The sequence below is a fragment of the Rana temporaria genome, chromosome 2, assembly GCF_905171775.1.
Source record: "Rana temporaria chromosome 2, aRanTem1.1, whole genome shotgun sequence".
Taxonomy (NCBI): Eukaryota; Metazoa; Chordata; class Amphibia; order Anura; family Ranidae; genus Rana; species Rana temporaria.
This window is the reverse complement of record NC_053490.1, coordinates 200,658,752-200,678,439: the sequence shown is the minus strand read 5'-3', so window position 1 is coordinate 200,678,439 and position 19,688 is coordinate 200,658,752. Positions and strand designations below refer to the sequence as shown.

At 41.4% G+C, this 19,688-nt stretch overlaps 1 protein-coding gene across 1 annotated transcript in view; it reads left to right on the top strand.

Moving 5' to 3' along the window:
• Positions 1-19,688, top strand: part of TUBGCP3 (tubulin gamma complex associated protein 3) — a 134,264-nt gene that overhangs the window by 55,936 nt on the left and 58,640 nt on the right. Inside the window, exons 6-11 of the mRNA XM_040336227.1 lie at positions 259-434; positions 3,849-3,967; positions 7,658-7,783; positions 10,821-10,889; positions 11,517-11,649; positions 14,684-14,850. Coding sequence (XP_040192161.1) covers positions 259-434; positions 3,849-3,967; positions 7,658-7,783; positions 10,821-10,889; positions 11,517-11,649; positions 14,684-14,850 — 790 coding nt within the window. The remainder of the gene's footprint in view (positions 1-258; positions 435-3,848; positions 3,968-7,657; positions 7,784-10,820; positions 10,890-11,516; positions 11,650-14,683; positions 14,851-19,688) is intronic.

Sequence of the window (19,688 nt, the reverse complement as noted above, 5' to 3'; positions counted from 1 at the left end):
TCCAAAATTACTTTGTAAAGAAATGGTTATGCATTTGCTGTTTTAATTAAGAACTATGCCTGTGGAATGTTCAGGGGGACTATATTGAAGTTTTATAAGTATGTTTTAACCATTTTACAGTTTAAGTATTTTTGAGTTTATACCTGGTGGGGGAAAGTTAGGCCAATTAGGCTAGTTAAAAAAACAAAAATGGATATTCATCTCATTGCAGGCATTTGACATTACCAAGCACATTCTGTTTTTACTTTTTTCTTCTAGTCAGTCATATCAAACCTCAGCAGTTGGAGATTCCCTCCGTCAACAATTGGGTACGCGTCTTGCATGGACTTTAGCAACTGGACAGCAGCCAGCTTTGCAAAATCTCACCAACAAGGGCTTTCCAAACACTGTGTCCCGCAATGTGCCAAGAACCAGGAGGGAAGGAGAGACAAGTGGTGAGTCCTTCTCTTTCACACCTGCCCTTTTTTTCATATTGTTCTTTATACTACATTAGTTTGGCTTCAGTTTGTTAGTGTATGCAGACACACCCCTCCCCAAGATTAACAGTGCTGCTGTGCCCCTGTGTTCTGTCACCCAGTGGGGGCACTCTAATACAGGAGGTGTGTTACTGGTCAGATCACCAGATGAAAATGGAGGGTAAAAAAGTCTAAAAATGAAAACAAATGTAGCTACCACAGTTAATGATTTGTAAGCTGCGATTTATACTGGATTACATTTTGGGTTTACTACCACTTTAAACACCTCCCACCCACCGTATAGTCAAATGATGGTGGGCGGGATCCCCTCTTGTTTTGGGAAGACATCCTATGACGTCGCCACTGCTCTCACGCGTCTGCAGCAGAACGATCGTAGGGGCGCCATGTCCCTGGGACATGGCGTGATCTCGCTAAAGATGTGCTCCAATCACAGCCGATCACATGTAAATATGGAAGTGCCAGTAATCGTCTCTCCTCGCCTCAGGAGAGCTGATAAGCGGCCTCTCCTTGCAGGGGGACCTTTACAGGTAATCGGGGCACTGATCATCGCTGCAGCCCCAACAGTGCCCAGCAGTGATGCCAGTCAGCGCTGCCTTTCAGTGCCTGCTCTTTAGTGCCACCCATCTGTGCCCATCAGTGAGGCATATCAGTGCCACCTCACCAGTTCTGTCTTATAAGTGCCGCCTCATCAATGCCTACCAGTGCCCATTAGTACTGCCTCATCAGCGCATATTGGCAAAAAAAAAAAACAGCGGTGATTTAAATACCACCAAAAGAAAGCTGAATGATAAAAATGTTATTTGGGTACAGCGTTGCATGATCGCAAGAGGAACTGCAGTCTGCTCGCATAATTTGTAATACAAACATCTTTTCCATTTTGATGCTTCCCTCCAACCACTTTGCATATTGTTTTATATATACTGTGATTCTGTACTTGCCAAATGTGCTGCAGAAATCTCCCTCCACTGAGTCTGGCTGCAACTATTTTAACTGCGGGCAGCTGAAGCTGCTGTCTGATTACTTCCTGGATTTACGCAGACACACACCTACAGCTCTGCAGCTCTAATTGATCCTCTTATGGCTCATTCCTCCCTTCCTGGCAAACTCTTATGCCGCATACACACGGTCGTTTTTTTGTGATAAAAAAACCCGAAATTTTTAAAAACGTAATTTAAAATGACCGTGTGTGGGGAAAACGTCGTTTTATGTCTTCTGAAAAACGACAAAAAAAAATTCGAACATGCTTCAATTTTTTATGTCGTTTTTCAAAACGTCGTTTTTTGTGTCATAAAAAATGATCGTGTGTAGGCTAAAACGACATTTAAAACAATGTTTTTAAACCCGTGCATGCTCAGAAGCAAGTTATGATGCGAGCTTAAATGGAACAGAGTGCCGCCGTACGTGCTGAACGCAACCGCGCTTTGCGAGAGCATTTTGAAAAAACGATGGTGTGTATGCTACGTCGTTCTTTAAAATAAAGTTTGAAAAACGTTGTTTTTTTTTTCATCACAAAAAACAACCGCGTGTACGTGGTATTAGGAGAGAGAGAGCTGTGCATAATGTCATAAGCCTAGGCTAATGACCAGACAAGAAACAGGAAGTGGGCTGTATAAGGTATTTACTGGCAGGAAAAAAAAAGTTTTACTATCTAAAGTTAAAACAAGTGCAGAGGATTTAATAGATGGAACGTTAAAAACAATGACTGAAGGTCTGCTTTAACTTCACATACTCTCTTCCTTTGTGGACGGTAATTGGCTCACAAGATTTCTGGTTGGATGAACAGCATTTTTCTGGAACTTGTTGAATTGATATAACAAAATGCTATCTTTAGCAGACCATAAGAGAGCAAATAAGATACATTTCCTGTTAGTTTTCATAAACTTTAGACTTAAATGTTTCTTAAAATCCCATAGAGCAGCCTTTCCTCCAGAGGTTGCTGCGGCTTCCATGAGCCGCTGGAAATATTTATGGCTCGATATAAAAATAAGAATGTTTTAAATTTAATTTTGTAGTATAGAGAGTTTCAGATATAGTAAGTACAGCCACATGTGTTACTCGTATCTATAATTTACTGCTCTTGATAAGCTGTTAGATGTATTATTAGACCTGAAAGTTCTTTCAAAGGTTCCTCCGTGAGAGAGGCTGCTATAGAGCCTGAAATAAAGCATAAACCTATGCTTGATACTATATTGAATAAACCTAAGATGAATAGGTTTGCATTAAACTGCAATCTATATATAAAGTCACTGTGCTGCTAGGCAAGACTTTTTAGGTACGGACCTGCAAATCTGTTTCTACAAGAACTACAGATGATGTGGTTTTACTCAATATTGCAAAGAAAAGCAATTCCAGGCAAAAAAGCAAAGTCAATTACTGAAATATTATACTACTGAGGAACATGGGTGCATGTTAAATCAGGAATTCCACTTTTATTCTATTATATCTGAGCTGTACACAATTCAGTGCAGCGAGTTTATAGGTGGTTTATGTCAGGGCTGCTGGCATGGATTTTTTTATTTTTATTTTTTTTATTCTGTTCTCCATTACTTACCTCTTATGCTCTTGTGTGTGCCTGTCAGTGGTGCTGCTTTGAACTTTCAAGAGGGTGATACATTACATGGGTTCAGATTTATTGCTGGTTAAAACATTTTGACTGCTTAACCACTTGTGAGGTATTGAGGTATTGCCGCGATCACTAGAGCGAGAGCAATAATTCTAGCCCTAGACCTCCACTGTAAACAATGCAACCTGTAGAATTTTTTAAACGTCGCCTATGGAGATTTTAAAGGGTAAAAGTTTGACGGAATTCCACAAGCGGGCGCAATTTTGAAGCGTGACATGTTGGGTATCGACTTACTCGGTGTAACAATATCTTTCACAATATAAAACGTGGGCTAACTTTATTTTTTTATTTTAAAAAAGTGTATTTTTTCCAAAAAAAGTGCGCTTGTAAGACCGCTGCACAAATTCGTTGCGACATAAAGTATTGCAATGACCGCCAGTTTACTCTTTAGGGTGCAAGAAAAAAAAAAGTATGATGTTTGGGGGTTCGAAGTAATTTTCTAGCAAAACACTTGTTTTTAACGTGTAAACACAGAGTCTGAAAAAGAGGCTCGGTCCTTAAGTGGGTTTAGTGACACTTGAAAAAGGTAAAAATGAGACAAGAATTTTATCTGCTGGCTAGGTAGAAAACGGCGAAATTTGAATATGCAATATTTCATAATTACAAATAATACTTTTTTTTTTGTTTTCATTTATGTTATGGGTATTTGAGGAATATATTCACGCCCACTTGACCTCATGTCTGTGATGAGGTGAAAATGTTTGGTTTTCGTACATTTTATTTTGTGCTCTGCTTTAATTTTTTTATAGGTTCTGTTGAAATAACGGAGTCCTCTCTCGTAAGAGATATTCTTTATGTTTTCCAAGGCATAGATGGAAAGTGCATTAAAATGTGTAATTCTGAAAACTGCTACAAAGTTGACAGCAAGGTAAAGATTGCATGGTTTTTTAAAGGGGGAAAAAAAATATTAACTCAATTGTAGCCAGATCAGGGTAACAGTTCATTCCTATGTTTTGATACTGAGAAAACGTTTCAATTAAAATATTAAAACTCCTCTTCAAAGTAGTTGCAAAGCACAACTTGCCCCTTCCACATTTTGGTGCCGCCTTAACTCCCTCCAGTGCCAAACTCCTTCTGGGTTTACTGGTGCCTATTGTTGTATAACCACTTCCCAGACCATCAAGGACACTTTCCCTGGGGTGCATCATCTCAACCTGGGCACCCAGTACAATACTGCAAAACATGGTGCCAACATCCCAACCTAAATGCTGTACAGTATTGAGGATAGACAACGTCTAAAGAAGAGAGAGAGGACCCTCTAGTAGTTGCTCGCCTATCCAGAGGACACCCAAAGAAAAACCTATTTATTCTGGGAATTAAAAACATAAAAATAATTGCTGTAGGGAGTGGATGTACCACAAACTTTAGAATTGAGTTTTCACAAATAAATATTATGTACAATAACATTTTTCTCATTCAGTAGTGTACACAATATATTAATCTAGCCTAGGAGTAAAAATCTCTCTCTCTCTCTCTCTCTCTCTCTCTCTCTCTCTCTCTCTCTCTCTCTCTCTCTCTCTCTCTCGTGATTACACCTCTCACATTTTTTGTAAATATATTGATATCTTTTCATAAGAAATTACACTTTGCTACAATGTAAATCAGTGAGTGTACAGCTTTTAATACAATGTAAATATGCTATCCCCTCAAAATCACTCAACATACAGCCATTAATAAAGTGAATGAGGCATAGGGAGTCAAATCAAGAGACACCACATCCCGTAACAAATGAAGAATTCAAATAAGGGGATCGGGTAACAAACCCTGGGACTTTAAACGGTGTCAAAGTAAATAGATCAAAAGGTATTGAATATAAATAAAAATATAATTTATTGAAAGATACAATATTTCACAACATTGAAGCATGACAGTGTTGATCCTTGTAGTCATATAGCCGCTTGGATGAACCAAACAGCGCCCAGACCTGTTAGAAAGTGCCCGACATGTTTCGCTAACAGCTTCATCAGGAGCATATAAACAGGGGAGGCTACAAGGGATAAACAAAGAACAACATGAATATTCATACATATAGATCGCCTACGATCTATATGTATGAATATTCATGTTGTTCTTTGTTTATCCCTTGTAGCCTCCCCTGTTTATATGCTCCTGATGAAGCTGTTAGCGAAACATGTCGGGCACTTTCTAACAGGTCTGGGCGCTGTTTGGTTCATCCAAGCCGCTATATGACTACAAGGATCAACACTGTCATGCTTCAATGTTGTGAAATATTGTATCTTTCAATAAATTATATTTTTATTTATATTCAATACTTTTTGATCTATTTACTTTGACACCGTTTAAAGTCCCAGGGTTTGTTACCCGATCCCCTTATTTGAATACAGCCATTAATGTCTAAACCACTGGCAACAAAAGTGAGTACACCCCTAAGTGAAAATATTCAAATTAGCCATTTTCTCTCCTCCTGTGTCATGTGACTCGTTAGTGTTACAAGGTCTCAGGTGTGACTGGGGAGCAGGTGTGTTAAATTTAGTGTTATCGCTCTCACTCTATCGTACTGGAAGTTCAACATGGCACCTCATGGCAAAGAACTCTGAGGATCTGAAAAAATAATTGTTGCTCTGCATAAATATGGCTTAGGCTATAAGAAGATTGGAAAGACCCTGAAACTGAGCTGCAGCATGGTGGCCAAGACCATACAGCGCTTTAACAGGACAGGATCTACTCAGAACAGGCCTCGCCATGGTCGACCAAAGAAGTTGTGTGCACGTGCTCAGCGGCATATCCTGAGGTTTGTACGTTTGAGGTGTACTCTTTAAAAGTTCCATGGGCAATTTTCATTTTTGTTGTGTGCATATCCAGAGGTTGTCTTTGGAAATTAGACGTATGAGTGCTGCCAGCATTGCTGAAGAGGTTGAAGGGTTGGAGGGTCAGACTATGAGTGCTCAGCCCATACGCTGCACCAAATTGGTCTCCATGGCTGTCGTCCCATAAGGAAGCCTCTTCTAAAGATCATGCACAAGAAAGTCTGCAAACAGTTTGATGAAGACTTATGCCGTGTACACACGATCTGGTATTTGCCCGGCCAAATCACATCGGAATTCAGACGTAATTCCATCGGAAAAAAATTTAACATGTTCTATATCTAAACTCCGATGGAATTCATTGGAATTTCCGATGAAAAAACTCTGATGGGGCTACACACGATCGGAAAATCCAATGGAAAAAGTCCATTGGAAATTCCGATCGTGTGTACGGGGCATAAGGATATGGATTACTGGAACCATATCCTGTGGTCTGATGAGACCAAGATAAACTTATTTGGTTCAGATGGTGTCAAGCGTGTGTGGCGGCAACCAGGTGAGGAGTACAAAGACAAGTTTGTCTTGCCTACAGTCAAGCATGGTGGTGGGAGTGTCATAGTCTGGGGCTGCATGAGTGCTGCCAGCACTGGGGAGCTACAGTTCATTGAGGGCACCATGAATGCCAACATGCTCTGTGACATACTGAAGCAGAGCATGATACCCTCCCCATAGCGACCCCAAACATACAACCACTGCCTTGCTAAAGAACCTGAGGGTAAGGGTGATGGACTGGCCAAGTATTTCTCCAGACCTAAACCCTATTGAGTATCTGTGGGGCATCATCAAATGGAAGGTGGAGAAGCACAAGGTCTCTAACATCTACCAGCTCCGTGATGTCGTCATGGAGGAGTGGAAGAGGACTCCAGTGGCAACCTGTGATGCTCTGATGAACTCCATGCCCAAGAGAGTTAAATCAGTGCTGGGAAATAATGGTGGCCACACAAAATATTGACACTTTGGGCCCAATTTGGACATTTTCACTTAGGGGTGTTCTCACTTTTGTTGCCAACGGTTTAGACATTATTGGCTGTGTGAGTTATTTTGAGGGGACAGCAAATTTACACTGTTATACAAGCTGTACACTCACTACATTACATTGTAGCAAAGTGTAATTTCTTTAGTGTTGTCACATGAAAAGATATAATAAAATATTTACGAGAGAGAGAGCGAGAGAGAGAGAGATATGAATTTGGTTTTGTGGGTTACTACTGCCACCTGGTGTACATGGTGAATTATTGGTTTAGTGCTATTTGAAACTTAACAATCATAATTGCATTACTGCAACGTGCATTTCATTAAAAGTGTGTGTCATATATATATTTTTTTTTATGGTGTTTATGGTTTTTACCAATAGTTGTAGTACTACATGATGGTCAAATTAAATATACCTTTGTAACAATGCAGGAACAAATCGTGAGAAAAGATAGCCAGGCCTGAATGTGTTCCATCTAGAGGAGAAGGAATTTTAAATCTTTTAAATAGAATGTAAAATGTTTCTTCTTGTATAGATTAGCCAAGTAAAAAATAAATTGTAGCGTGTGGATGTTTTATTTCTAAATTGTTTTACCTTGTGATTGCTATCTTTAAATTGAACAAGTTTATGCTTTGCTTCTCATATGGAACAGCCTCACAGCTCTTGTTTTCCATGTCCATACTTTGGATTTAAAGAGGTCTTTCTATGATTTTTTTTATTTTATTTATTTTTTTTACTTTTTTTTTTCTTCTAATAACAGGTGGCTGTATCAAAATCGCTTAAAGATACCACTGGAAGGCTTGCAGAGTTAGGATGGCTTCACAATAAAATAAGAAAATACACAGACCAAAGGAGTTTAGACCGAGCTTTTGGACTTGTTGGACAAGTATGAATATTGTATTTATGCATAAACAGCCTGTCTGCTTCTTTATGTTAACATATGTTTTATGTTGGATATATTATCCGAACCTTCCAATGCTTTAAGTGCACCAGTGCCCAGATAATGGACATTAAACCTGGGTTCACACTATTGCAAGCACAGACATCGCATGTGAATTGCACCCGCACTGCTGTGCCGATTACATGCAATGTCTGTGCAATGCGAGTTCAGCCATACAGTTGTAGGGCCTTTTTTTCCACCGCACGGGAATCGTAATGCATGGGTGTTCATCGTACGATCTGTGAACGATCTGGGGGTGTTTTTAAGATTGTATTGACACCCACAGCGGTTTGCAGAGGGCAGTCAAAAGCAATATTTTTTACTTTTTGCTATAATAAATATCCCCCAAAAATATATAAAAACGATTTTTTTGCTCAGTTTAGGCCGATACGTGATCTGCATATTTTTGGTAAAAAAAATTCAATTTGCGTTTATTGATTGGTTTGCGCAAAAGTTATAGCGTTTACAAAATAGGGGGTCGTTTTATGGCATATTTATTATTATTATTATTATTATTTTTTTTTTTACTAGTAATGGCGGTGATCAGTAATTTTTTTTTGTGACTGCGACATTATGGCGGACACATCGGACAATTTTGACACATTTTTGGGACCATTGTCATTTTTACAGCGATTAGTGCTATAAAAATGCATTGTTTACTGTGAAAATGACACTGGTATTGAAGGGGTTAACCACTAGGTGGCGCTGAAGGGGTTAAGTGTGCCCTACGAAGTGATTCTTACTGTTAAGGGGCGTGGCTACATGTGACACATCACTGATCGCGGTTTCCGATCACAAGGGACAGACAATCGGTGGCAGTGTCACTAGGCAGAACGGGGAGATGCATGTTTACACTTGCCTCTCCCCGTTCTTCAGCTCTGTGACTCGATCGCAGGACACCGGTGGATATCAAGTCTGTGGTCCCGCGGGCACGGTCACGGAGCTTGCGCCCGCGTGGTGGGAATTTCAAAGTGACGTATATTAGAGGTCGGCCGATATTCGGCCATTTTGGAGAAATTGGCATCGGCCGATTATTATCCGAATGTGGCCGCTATTTAACACATCTGCATCTGTGTCAGCAGAGTGTGGAGAAGGGAGGAGGAACGTGGGGTTCCTCCTCCCTTCTCCACACTGTCTGCAGAGCAGCGCCACGTGTGTGAATCATTAAGGAGAGAGAGAGAAAGGAGCTGTCATTAGCGAGGTCTGATGTCAGGGTGGGCGGGACCCAGCTATCCAACACCAGCCAATGGGATGAGGTCTAGGCGGACCGCTACATGTATGTGGCCCTGCCCCTTTCTTTAACTGCCCAATCATTGACTGGATAGCTGCTGGGGCCCGACCACCCCGGGTCCCGCCCACTTCCGACATCACGCTGAATCTGAGCTCCTCTCTCTCTAGATACAGTTTTTCACATGGTGCTGCAGAGAGCAGTTTCACACAGCTACATTATCAGCTGTGAAACCTGCCAGTGCCACCTGCTAATGACTTCCAGTGCCACCTGCCAATGCCATCCGGTGCCACCTGCCATCGCCAACCAGTGCCATCTGGCAGTGCTAACTATTGCCATCCAGTGCTAGTGCCAATTAGTGCCACCTGCCAATCAGTACCAACCAGTGCCATCTGCCAGTGCTAACTATTGCCATTCAGTGCCAATTAGTGCCACCTGCCAATCAGTGCCACTTGCCAGTGTCACCTGTTAGTGCCACCTGCAAGTGCCATCCAGTGCCTCCTGCCAGTGTCAATTAGTGCCACCTGCCAGTGCCCAAAAGTGCCACCTGCCAATCAGTGCCAACCAGTACCACTTGCCAGTGCCTCCTGTTAGTGCCTGCCAGTGCCACTTACCAATTGGTGCCATCTGCTAGTGCAACCTGCCAGTGCCAATTAGTACCACTTGCCACCCATAATCAGTGCCAACCAGTACCACTTGCCAGTGCCTCCTGTTAGTGCCTGCCAGTGCCACCTACCAATCAGTGCCATCTGCTAGTGCAACCTGCCAGTGCCAATTAGTGCCACCTGCCAGTGTCACCTGTAAGTGCCACGAGCCAGTGCCACCTGTCAGTGCCACCTGCCAAAATAAATAAATAAAACGGCCTAAAATATCGGCCGCAAAAATCGGCATCATATATCGGCCATTGGCCCCCCGATTTCTAAATATTGGCATCGGCCAGAGAAAAATCCATATCGATCGACCTCTAACGTGTGTGTGTGTATATGTGTTATATATATATATATATATATGTCACTTTGCCCAGCCCAGCCATTCTGCCAACGTAAATCTACAGGAGCATCTCCATAGGCGACGTTTAGAAATTTCTACAGGTTACCAGTTTAGAGTTACAGAGGAGGTCTTTTGCTAAAATTATTGCTCTCGCTCTAACAACGCCATTTACATATGTGGTCGTGACGTTTGTATATATGTGTTTGCTTCTGCACGTGAGCAAGGATGGACGGGGCGCTGTAATTTTTTTCTTATTTATTTAACTTTTCTATTTTACATTTTTACACCGTCCCTTTTAAAAAATATATTTTTGGATCACTTTTATTCCTGTTGTGGCACCGGTAAGCAGTGGAGACCACTGGGACACGACGGGAGGGTGCACCTCTCAAGCCACCCATAAAAGTGATCTTGCGGCGAATCCGCATTGGAGACCACTTTTATCCTAAAGCGGACCGCCTGCTGTGGAGAAAAATACCGGGGTTATATAGATCTGTTGCCTTAACAATGGTATTTAACGCCAAAGTACCAATATATAGCCACGGTGGGGGTCTGGAAGTGGTTAAGTTGGATGGGTGATTTTACAGCAGAAATCAAGTTCGCGTTTAGAGGCTAAATTTAAAAGAAGGGGACACCTGTAATCTCTTTCCCAAATGTCAGCTTTTGAGCTCTTCCAACACATAATTGAAACTTCAAAATGTTGTACTTTTTCTATTTTCTTTATAAATAAAGATGCTGTAATTTATTAATATTATCTTTGTTTAACAGAGTTTTTGTGCTGCATTACATCAGGAACTTAAAGAATATTATCGCCTTCTTTCAGTTCTGCATTCTCAGGTATGTTATATTACAGGACACTTTTAGTAAATTGTTAGATAATAATTAGCTTTTCCTGAAACATATAATGTTGCCTATTCTGTGGTTAGTGATTTAGACCTTTTTTATCTAAAAACTCTGGCGAAAAGGGACATTGATTTTCAAATATAGAACACAATGGGTTTGATGTAATAAAACTGGAGCATGCAGCTCTGGATGGAATCGCCAGAGAAACGTGAGCTTGTATGAATGGGGAGGAATGATCACCAAGGGAGTTAGAGAACATGGAAGTAGAGGATGTTAGGGTGTTCTCCTAATCTTCTCTCACTTGCCATCCTGAAGTCACAAGTTGTGGTCTTGGTCTGTATTATATTCTTGCTTTAGGAAATTCTGTTCCCATTGTTCTTTGCTGAACACCTCTAAAGTAATATTGCTTGCGCTGAATGTTTGACCCCCCCCTTACAAATGACATTTCATAGACTTGTACTTATCATATACTTATGTATTTTCCAAAATATTTTCTGTAAGTTTATTCCCTTCAGAAGTTGTTTTATTAAAACTGAATTCAGCCAGGCATACTCAGACTCTTTGCTTAGGACTGTATGAAAATGTAAATATTACAATAAATGTGTTCTTTTGTCACAAAAGTTACAGGCAGAAGATGATCAAGGTGTTAACTTGGGACTTGAAAGTAGTTTAACTCTTCGTCGCCTTTTGGTATGGACGTATGATCCCAAAATTAGATTGAAAACACTTGCAGCACTTGTTGACTACTGTCAAGGTGAGCTGGTAATTGCATATTTTTTTACTTTTCCCTTTTCAGGAGCCTTTTTAGAATTTTCCCAATTACCAGGCAGCAGTGAATTTATCTGTGGGTTGGTTCATTCAGCTAAAAGATGTTGGTCTTTTCAAATTTTTGGCATGTATGCACGTGTTGAAGGCTGGAGTTGTGCTCGCGGCAGCGATTCACGCAAATATGCGGCCTCTCAGCGCCAAGGACCAAGCACCGAGAGGCCATATATTTGTGTGCCAAGGGGTTAAAAAAAAGTGCTTTTCCCACATAAAACCTCCACTCTCCTGCATAGTTTGTTAATCATACATTACAGGACACAAAAGGGTTAATTTTGCTCTACCTGCAGATGATTAGACACTGGCATATAGCAAAACTTGACCCAAGCTACAAACTGGAATTTCGTGTCTTGCCTCCTCTATGCTTCATGTCGTCAAACGTGCCAGCTGCACCTGACAAAAAATCAGCACTCTTTGCTGTGCTGGACCTGTTGCGCTCTCATGGTGTCATTGCCCCTGATCCAAAATCAGAGGCAGAAAGGTTTCATGGTGGGTATTTCAAACTTTATAGCATTTCCCAAGCCAAATGGCGATGTGTGGCAAGTTCTGTGTCTACACTTTAGACACGTTTTTGCATGTTCATAAGTTGGCTCCTCCTCGCATCGGTAAACCCCCTGCTCTCCCTGGGGGTTACCTTGCGGGCGTGCACCCGGGTCCAGCATTTGTGCCCATAGACACAGAATGCCGGACTCTACCTCTGCCCTGGCGCCCGCGTCATTGGATTTGTTTGACAGCAGCGGGAGCCAATGTCACATGGGCAGCACCTAACAATCAGAACCCACATTGCCCGCCTGGTCACTGCGGGCAAAGAGGAGAGAGCCACAGGGATTTCAAATCCCCGGACCAGTAAAGCGGCAATACGAGCTGTCAGTGCGGGGGATCGCTGGACTCCAGGTTAGCGGGGCCGGGGGTGATGGGGAGGGGGGGTCGAGTGTAAGTTCACCTTACAGATTTTCTGTAAAGGTGAACTTACACTTTAAATTCATAAACAAATACCTTCAAATTCCAAAATCTTGCATAAAATCTGCAAGGTCGGTTATTGCCTCTCTGAAAAAAAGGGGACTACTTGACATCTGTAGACATCCAACATGCCTATCCTTAAATTTCCTCTTTTATTCACCACGTCAGCGTTATTTCCATTTTGTATCGCTGCCATTTGGCCTATCCTCTGTCCCCACAGTATTCGCAAAAGTCCTTGCACCTCTTCTTGCCTTTCTAAGAACTCAGGACGTCCTGGTTGCAGGTAAACTAAATGAATTTCTTCTGAAGCACCCATCTTCCTTCCAGCTATCGACAAAAAAAACACAGTTCAATGCGGATCCTTCATGCTTTTGCTTGGGTGATCAACTTCCAAAATGTGATCTCCATCTCTCTCTTTGCCTGATATACTTGGGCCTAAGTTTAGATACAGCCCATGCAAAAGTCTTCCTTCCAGAAAGCTGCTCTCTTTTAGAAATTACACTCGGGATGTGAATTCAAAGAGACCTCTCAAACACAACTGTGTTGGCATAGAACAAGCAAGTTCCTTCTCCCAACCTACCCATGCCCTTATCCACCCAAGCAGGAACTTGCCTAGCTTAGTGGATTTTCAACACAGTCGTTAAAAGTCTTGGAAGTAGTTTTTGCCATACATCTCTAAAAGGTGATAATGGCAGATACCAGTCTTTTCGAGCTGCAGAGGAATGTTGCACTTAATCATCGTTTCAGATGAAACCAAGCTCCTCAACCCCTATTTTTTCTGAGCTCTAGGATGTTGCTGTACCACTGGATACCTCTTCAGCATGGATACCAAATCAGGGTGCAATCAGACAACACCACAGCTGTGGCAACTCTTTTGTAAGGAACAACTCCTCCTTCACAATGACAAGGTAGTCCTACACCCAAGACCATCTTTTCTCCCTAAGGTGGGTATTAGTTTTCCACCTCAGTGACAACATAGTCTTTCACTTTCTCTGCTCCAAAGGAAATTTCTTTTCGCTGCCTGGACATAGTCAGAGCCATCAGAATCTACCTCAAAGCATCAGCTTATATCGGGAAGACAGAATCTCCGGGTTTTATGCACTCACTCCACCAGGTCGATGGGTGTTTTCTGGCATTTCCCGACATCAAGCCTCTGTTGCCCAGCTGGTCCTCTGTTCATACCTATTCAAAGTTCTACCAAGTGGATGTCCAATCTTCTCTGGGTGCAACTTTTGGTACCAGGGTTGCACTGTGCAGTATGCTGACTCGTTCTGGCACAGTTATGTTTGCCTAGCTGTTGCCCATCCCTCTCATGCATTGCTTGGGGTCATCCCAGGGTTATATATATTATATATTCAGCCTGTGTCCTGTACGGCTAGGATAAAAGGAATTATGACTTTCCTGTGAATTCCATATATTTGAGTGTAGTACAAGACCCATGCCAATTTCTCTTCCATTTCTTGGTCACTCTGCATTGCTTGCTACAAAACTGAGGACTCTGAGTGGGGAAAGGTTATAGGGGTCAGATGCCTAGGGGACATGTCCTCAAAAGCTTGCCAGTATGCAGTGACCTGAAGGCCCCAGCCTATAACCCAGAGTTCATAAATATTGCGTCTGTGTCCTGTACTATGCTCCTAAAATATGGTTTACAGCAAAGCCATTTTTTTGTGCACAAAAACACAATTTATTACCCAATTTATGGGAAAATATACAAGAAGCGTTTGCTCCTAATAAATAGCTATCCAACGTGAAACATTAAAATGCGCATAACTATGAAGGGGCAACAAACTTCAGTATCCAATAAGTGATGTTTTAAAAGTACAAACAGGTTATCAGTTTAGCGTTAACCGTGAATGATTACAATAAATGCTTTCACTCTGGCATAAGCAGTGATATGTACCACAATCCCTAATTTCGTACATAGGCCTTCCCTGGCATTAGCATGTATAAAAATTATTTTAGGATTAATTGTTTTAACTTTTATAATTTTTTTATGATTTTCTTAGGAAGGAAAGGGGGAGAGTTGGCATCGGCAGTACATGCATACAGTAAAACAGGAGACCCATATATGCGTTCCTTGGTGCAGCATATTCTTGGTTTAGTGTCACATCCAATTGTAAACTTCCTTTACCGCTGGATTTATGATGGAGAGTTGGAAGATACTTACCATGAGGTATGACTTTAACCGTTTATTTTGTTGCCTCTTTAAAGTATAAGTAAAAACAAAACGAAAGGCAAAACTTTTTTTTGGAAGCAGTGAAGTTCAATTAAAACACCTGTTAGGTTTTTATTGCTGTATGAGCTTTTTGATCTCTACTTCACCTGTTTCACACTATCATCAACCGTCCAAATAAAATAAACTTACAAATGTTGGCCTGTCTACAAAACCGTGAGTCCCCGTACACGCGACCGGTTATCTCGGCAGAATTCAGCAAGAAACTCGATGGGAGACGTATTCTGCCGAGAAAACCGGTCGTGTGTACACTTTTTGTCGAGAAACCCGTCGGGAAACCCGTCGAGCCAAAAAGAGAGCATGTTCTCTATTTCCTCGTTGGGCAATGGGAACATTTGGCTCGACGAGTTTTCTGACAGCCGAACAAGGAACTCGACGAGCAAACTGATGTGTTTTGCCCGTCGAGTTTCTCGGTCGTGTGTACAGGGCCTAATGGAGGGAAAATCTTCCAATGAGGACACTAGTTCTGGTGACCTGGAGGGGCTCAATGGATTCCCTTAATCTGCAGGGATTTCCTCTCACTTATTTTTTTGGCTATGGGACAGGAAGTGAAGGTAAATATCTCCATTGGGACATAGATGACGAAAAAAAAAAGAAAAAATCTTGACAGGTGTTAAAACCCTCTTACTCTATCCAAAATGGGGTGCCTATATGGTTCTACTTTAGCTTGGTCTGTTAAAAACAAAGTGTGTTGATTTATTAAAGGCAAATAAAGGAAGTTGCATTTAGCATTTGCCTCAGAGCTTAGTGCATATGGTGAACAAAAAAAAAATTACCTAATTCGCCCATCCAAACATTGGATGGGGGAATCCTCCCTGCTGCGTCTTTGTATTCTGATACCGAGGAGTCTCCCTGCAGTTAAGGCCCTTTCACACGAGGCGGATCAGTAATGATCCGCCTCCGTGTGTCCGTCGGCTCAGCGGGGATCGCTCCGTATATCCCTGCTGAGCCGGCGGCTGACAGGGCGGTCCCCGCACACTGTGCAGGGACCGCCCTGTCTTTTCTCCGCTCTCCCCTATGGGGGGATCGAATGAACACGGACCGTATGTCCGTGTTCATCCGATCTGCAGACGGAAGAAAAAATAGGGTTTTCTTCCGTCCGCAAAATCGGATCTTTGCGAAGGCAGGTGATTACGGGTGTCAGCGGATGTTCATCCCGCACCCGCAATCGCATAGGGACCAATGTATGTCCCGTTTTCATCCGCAAATCTGAAAGGGGCCTTAGAAAAAAATAAATGAGCACTATTGTAGGTGGCACTGATTGAGCAAAAATTGTCCCAATAAAAAAAATAAAACATTTTTATTGGCGGAAGTGCTTTTAGAAATGCCTGGGGCTTTTAAAAAATGAAAGGGGCTTCATGGTGACTTGAAATTTTTTAATGTTTTTTTAAAATTTTTGCTAGAAAATTTCTTAGAACCCCCAAACATTAAAGCGGTGGTTCCCCCTTAAAAACAACTTTTTTTTATTTCACTGCCCCCCACATTCCATCACGATTAAGGCAACCCCCTTATGTTTGTATTCCTATTCATGTAGCATACCAAAAAAATAAATATACATTATATTTTACCTTTCTCTAGTTGTTTCTTTGGAGCAGGATTTTACACAGGACTACAATTTATTCTGAAAGATTGGTGAAGGACAAAGAGGGGGCAGAGTTCATTTCGGCTGATACAAAACAACATACAAGCTTTAAGATTGTTAACCCTTTGTTAGTGCCCGTTTACAACTGCTCTGCTCTCTGAACAAAGAAAGTCTAAACAAGGCCATATACTTTTATGGGGGCTTTGAGATGCGGCAAAGCATGATGAAAGTGACACAGGCTATACATGGCACATTTAACCACTTCCGGACCCTGCACTGTGTATATATACGTCGTAATTTTAAAGATGGATATCTCGGTAACGGCAGCAGCTGCTGCCACAACCGAGGTATCCATCTTTAGTGCTAAGGGTCCTGTACACCAGTGGTCATCAACCTTGTCCTGCAGGGCCCACTAACAGGCCAGGTTTGCAAGATAACTGAAATACATCACAGCTGATATAATTTGCTCCTCAGTGATTGCAGTATTCTAGACTGCATCTCCCCAAGGTAATACATAAAACCTGGCCTGTTAGTGGGCCCTGAGGACAGGGTTGATGACCACTGCTGTACACGATAACGGCGGTCTTCGTGGCGGATTTGCCGCGAGATCGCCGTTATCGGTGGCGGGAGAGGGCCTCCCGCCGCTCTCCCGCGCCCTCCGCCGCTTACCGGAGGCGATCGGGTCTGTTCGGCAGCTGACTGGGGATGCGAGTGAGGGAAAAATGTCCTTCACCCGTCCCCATAGCTCTGCTGGGCGGAAGTGACGTCAAAACGTCAGTCCCGCCCAGCGTCTTAAAGAAACATTTTTTTTTTTTGTCATTTGAAAAAATGACAGTTTCAATTTTTTTTTCTTGCATTTTAGTCTAAATATGAGATCTGAGGTCTTTTTGACCCCCAGATCTCATATTTAAGAGGACCTGTCATGCTTTTTTCTATTACAAGGGATGTTTACATTCCTTATAATAGGAATAAAAGTGATTAATTTTTTTTTTTTTCAGTGTAAAAAGTAATACAATAAATAAGAAAACAAAAACAAATTTTTTTTTAAGCGCCCCGTCCCGAAGAGCTTGCGCGCAGAAGCGAACACATACGCGAGTAGCGCCTGCATATGAAAACGGTGTTCAAATCACACAAGTGAGGTATCGCTGCGATCGTTAGAGCGAGAGCAATAATTCTAGCCCTAGACCTCCTCTGTAACTCAAAAAATGCAACCTATAGAATTTTTTAAACTTCGCCTATCGAGATTTTTAAGGGTAAAAGTTCGACGCCATGCCACGAGCGGGCGCAATTTTTAAGCGTGACATGTTGGGTATTATTTTACTCGCCGTAACATTATCTTTCACAATATATAAAAAAATTGGGCCAAATTTTAAGATTGTTGTCTTATTTTTTAATTAAAAAAAGTGATTTTTTTCCAAAAAAAGTGCGCTTGTAAGACCGCTGCGCAAATACGGTGTGACAAAAAGTATTGCAATGACCACTATTTTATTCTCTAGGGTGTTAGAAAAAAAATATATAATGTTTGGGGGTTTTAAGTAATTTTCTAGCAGAAAAAACTGTTTTAGTCTTGCAAACACCAAATCTGAAAAACACCTAAGGTCCTTAAGTGGTTAAGCAGGGCAAACTCACTTGTACGTACAGGATTGTACGTTAACAATTGTATTTCATAGAGCGTCTTTGCTTGGCATTCACATTGCTTTAAAAGTGTTTCTACTGCCACAATGTAAAGTAAGTGTAAGTAAGGTCTTAAAGTACCATTCAGCTCCAATTTTTAAATGTCGAACACATATCCTAATGAGAGTGCTGGCTGTCATTTTAAACAAACTGCTAGCAGGCTTCAACAAGTTTGAAGAAGTGCTGAAGTCTGCTAGCAGCTTGTTTAAAACGACATTAAGAGAAAAATAGAGCTGTGCTACATGAAAAATAAAAATGAAAAATGGAAAAGTAAATAACATTAAATATGATTGAAATAATCTAATCTGAAATAATCTATTGTACACATTAAACGCCATTGTGTACAAAGAGTGAAAACATGCCTTAAATTATCCTCGTGATATTAGTGACACACAGCACGATCATAAGTGTTCCTCTACCACATAAATTGCACGCTTACCAGACAGCAAGCATATGAGCGTTTTGTGGCTTAATACCCAGCCCTTATGAGAGAAGACAGATGGCAATTGGAATCAGGGAAGATTCACATATATTATAGCAGAGCAGGTGATCTGATCCCTTCACGAGATCCATGATGGCCAGAATCCATTTCAATAGATGTACTCAAAGGAGGACCCAAAAAGGAAAAAAACTCAGCATAGTGTAAATCCAACGGACGTTTTATTTAAAATAAAGGAATGCACTTGCATCGAATGCATGTAAAAACAGCATGTATAGGAAAAAAGCCGGCCGGCTGTGGGTGTCGATACAAAGTTAATGACACTCCCAGATCGTTTCACAGATCGCAGTACGAACTGTGAATTTGGACAGGAATCGGATCACATGGGTGTGAACACCCATGCAATCTGATTTCAGTGTAGGGGGAAAAAGGGTTTCTGTACCTTTTTTCATGCAAATCCAATGCGAGTCCAGCCATACAATTATATGGCTGAATTCGTATTGCACAGACATTGTATGTGATCTGCACATCAATGCCTGTGTTCGCAATAGTGTGAACCCAGGCTGAGAGCTTGTTTACACTTGTGATGGGGGAGGAAAGCAGTAAAATCGCCATTTTTAGTTTGGGTACAGTGTTACTTGACTGCGCAGTTGTCATTCAAAGTGCAACAGTGCTGAAGGTGAAAAATTGGCTTGGGCAGGAAGAGGGTAAAAGTGCCCTGTATTGGAGTTTAAAAAAAAATGATATTAATTTACATTTTTAAATTACTATATGAATGGGTGGGATCATGCAACATATAAAGCAGGTGTTATGCCAATTTGGTTGCAAAAGTGGAATCATCTTGCTGGGTAATTTTAATATGACATAGCTATTTATTTTTGTGACTGTAAAGCTGCAGGGTAATATGCTGGGTAGTACATTATTGTTTGGGGCAATTTGCTTGATTTTCCCGTTTCATATTATAACTTGGTTTGCCTTTTGAACTATTTGATTTAAAACTTGTTATTTATTGTACTGCAGATATAATCTAATTACTATCTTGGTTTGTTCTTTTGCGCACTGACATTTTCTGAGAAAACAAAC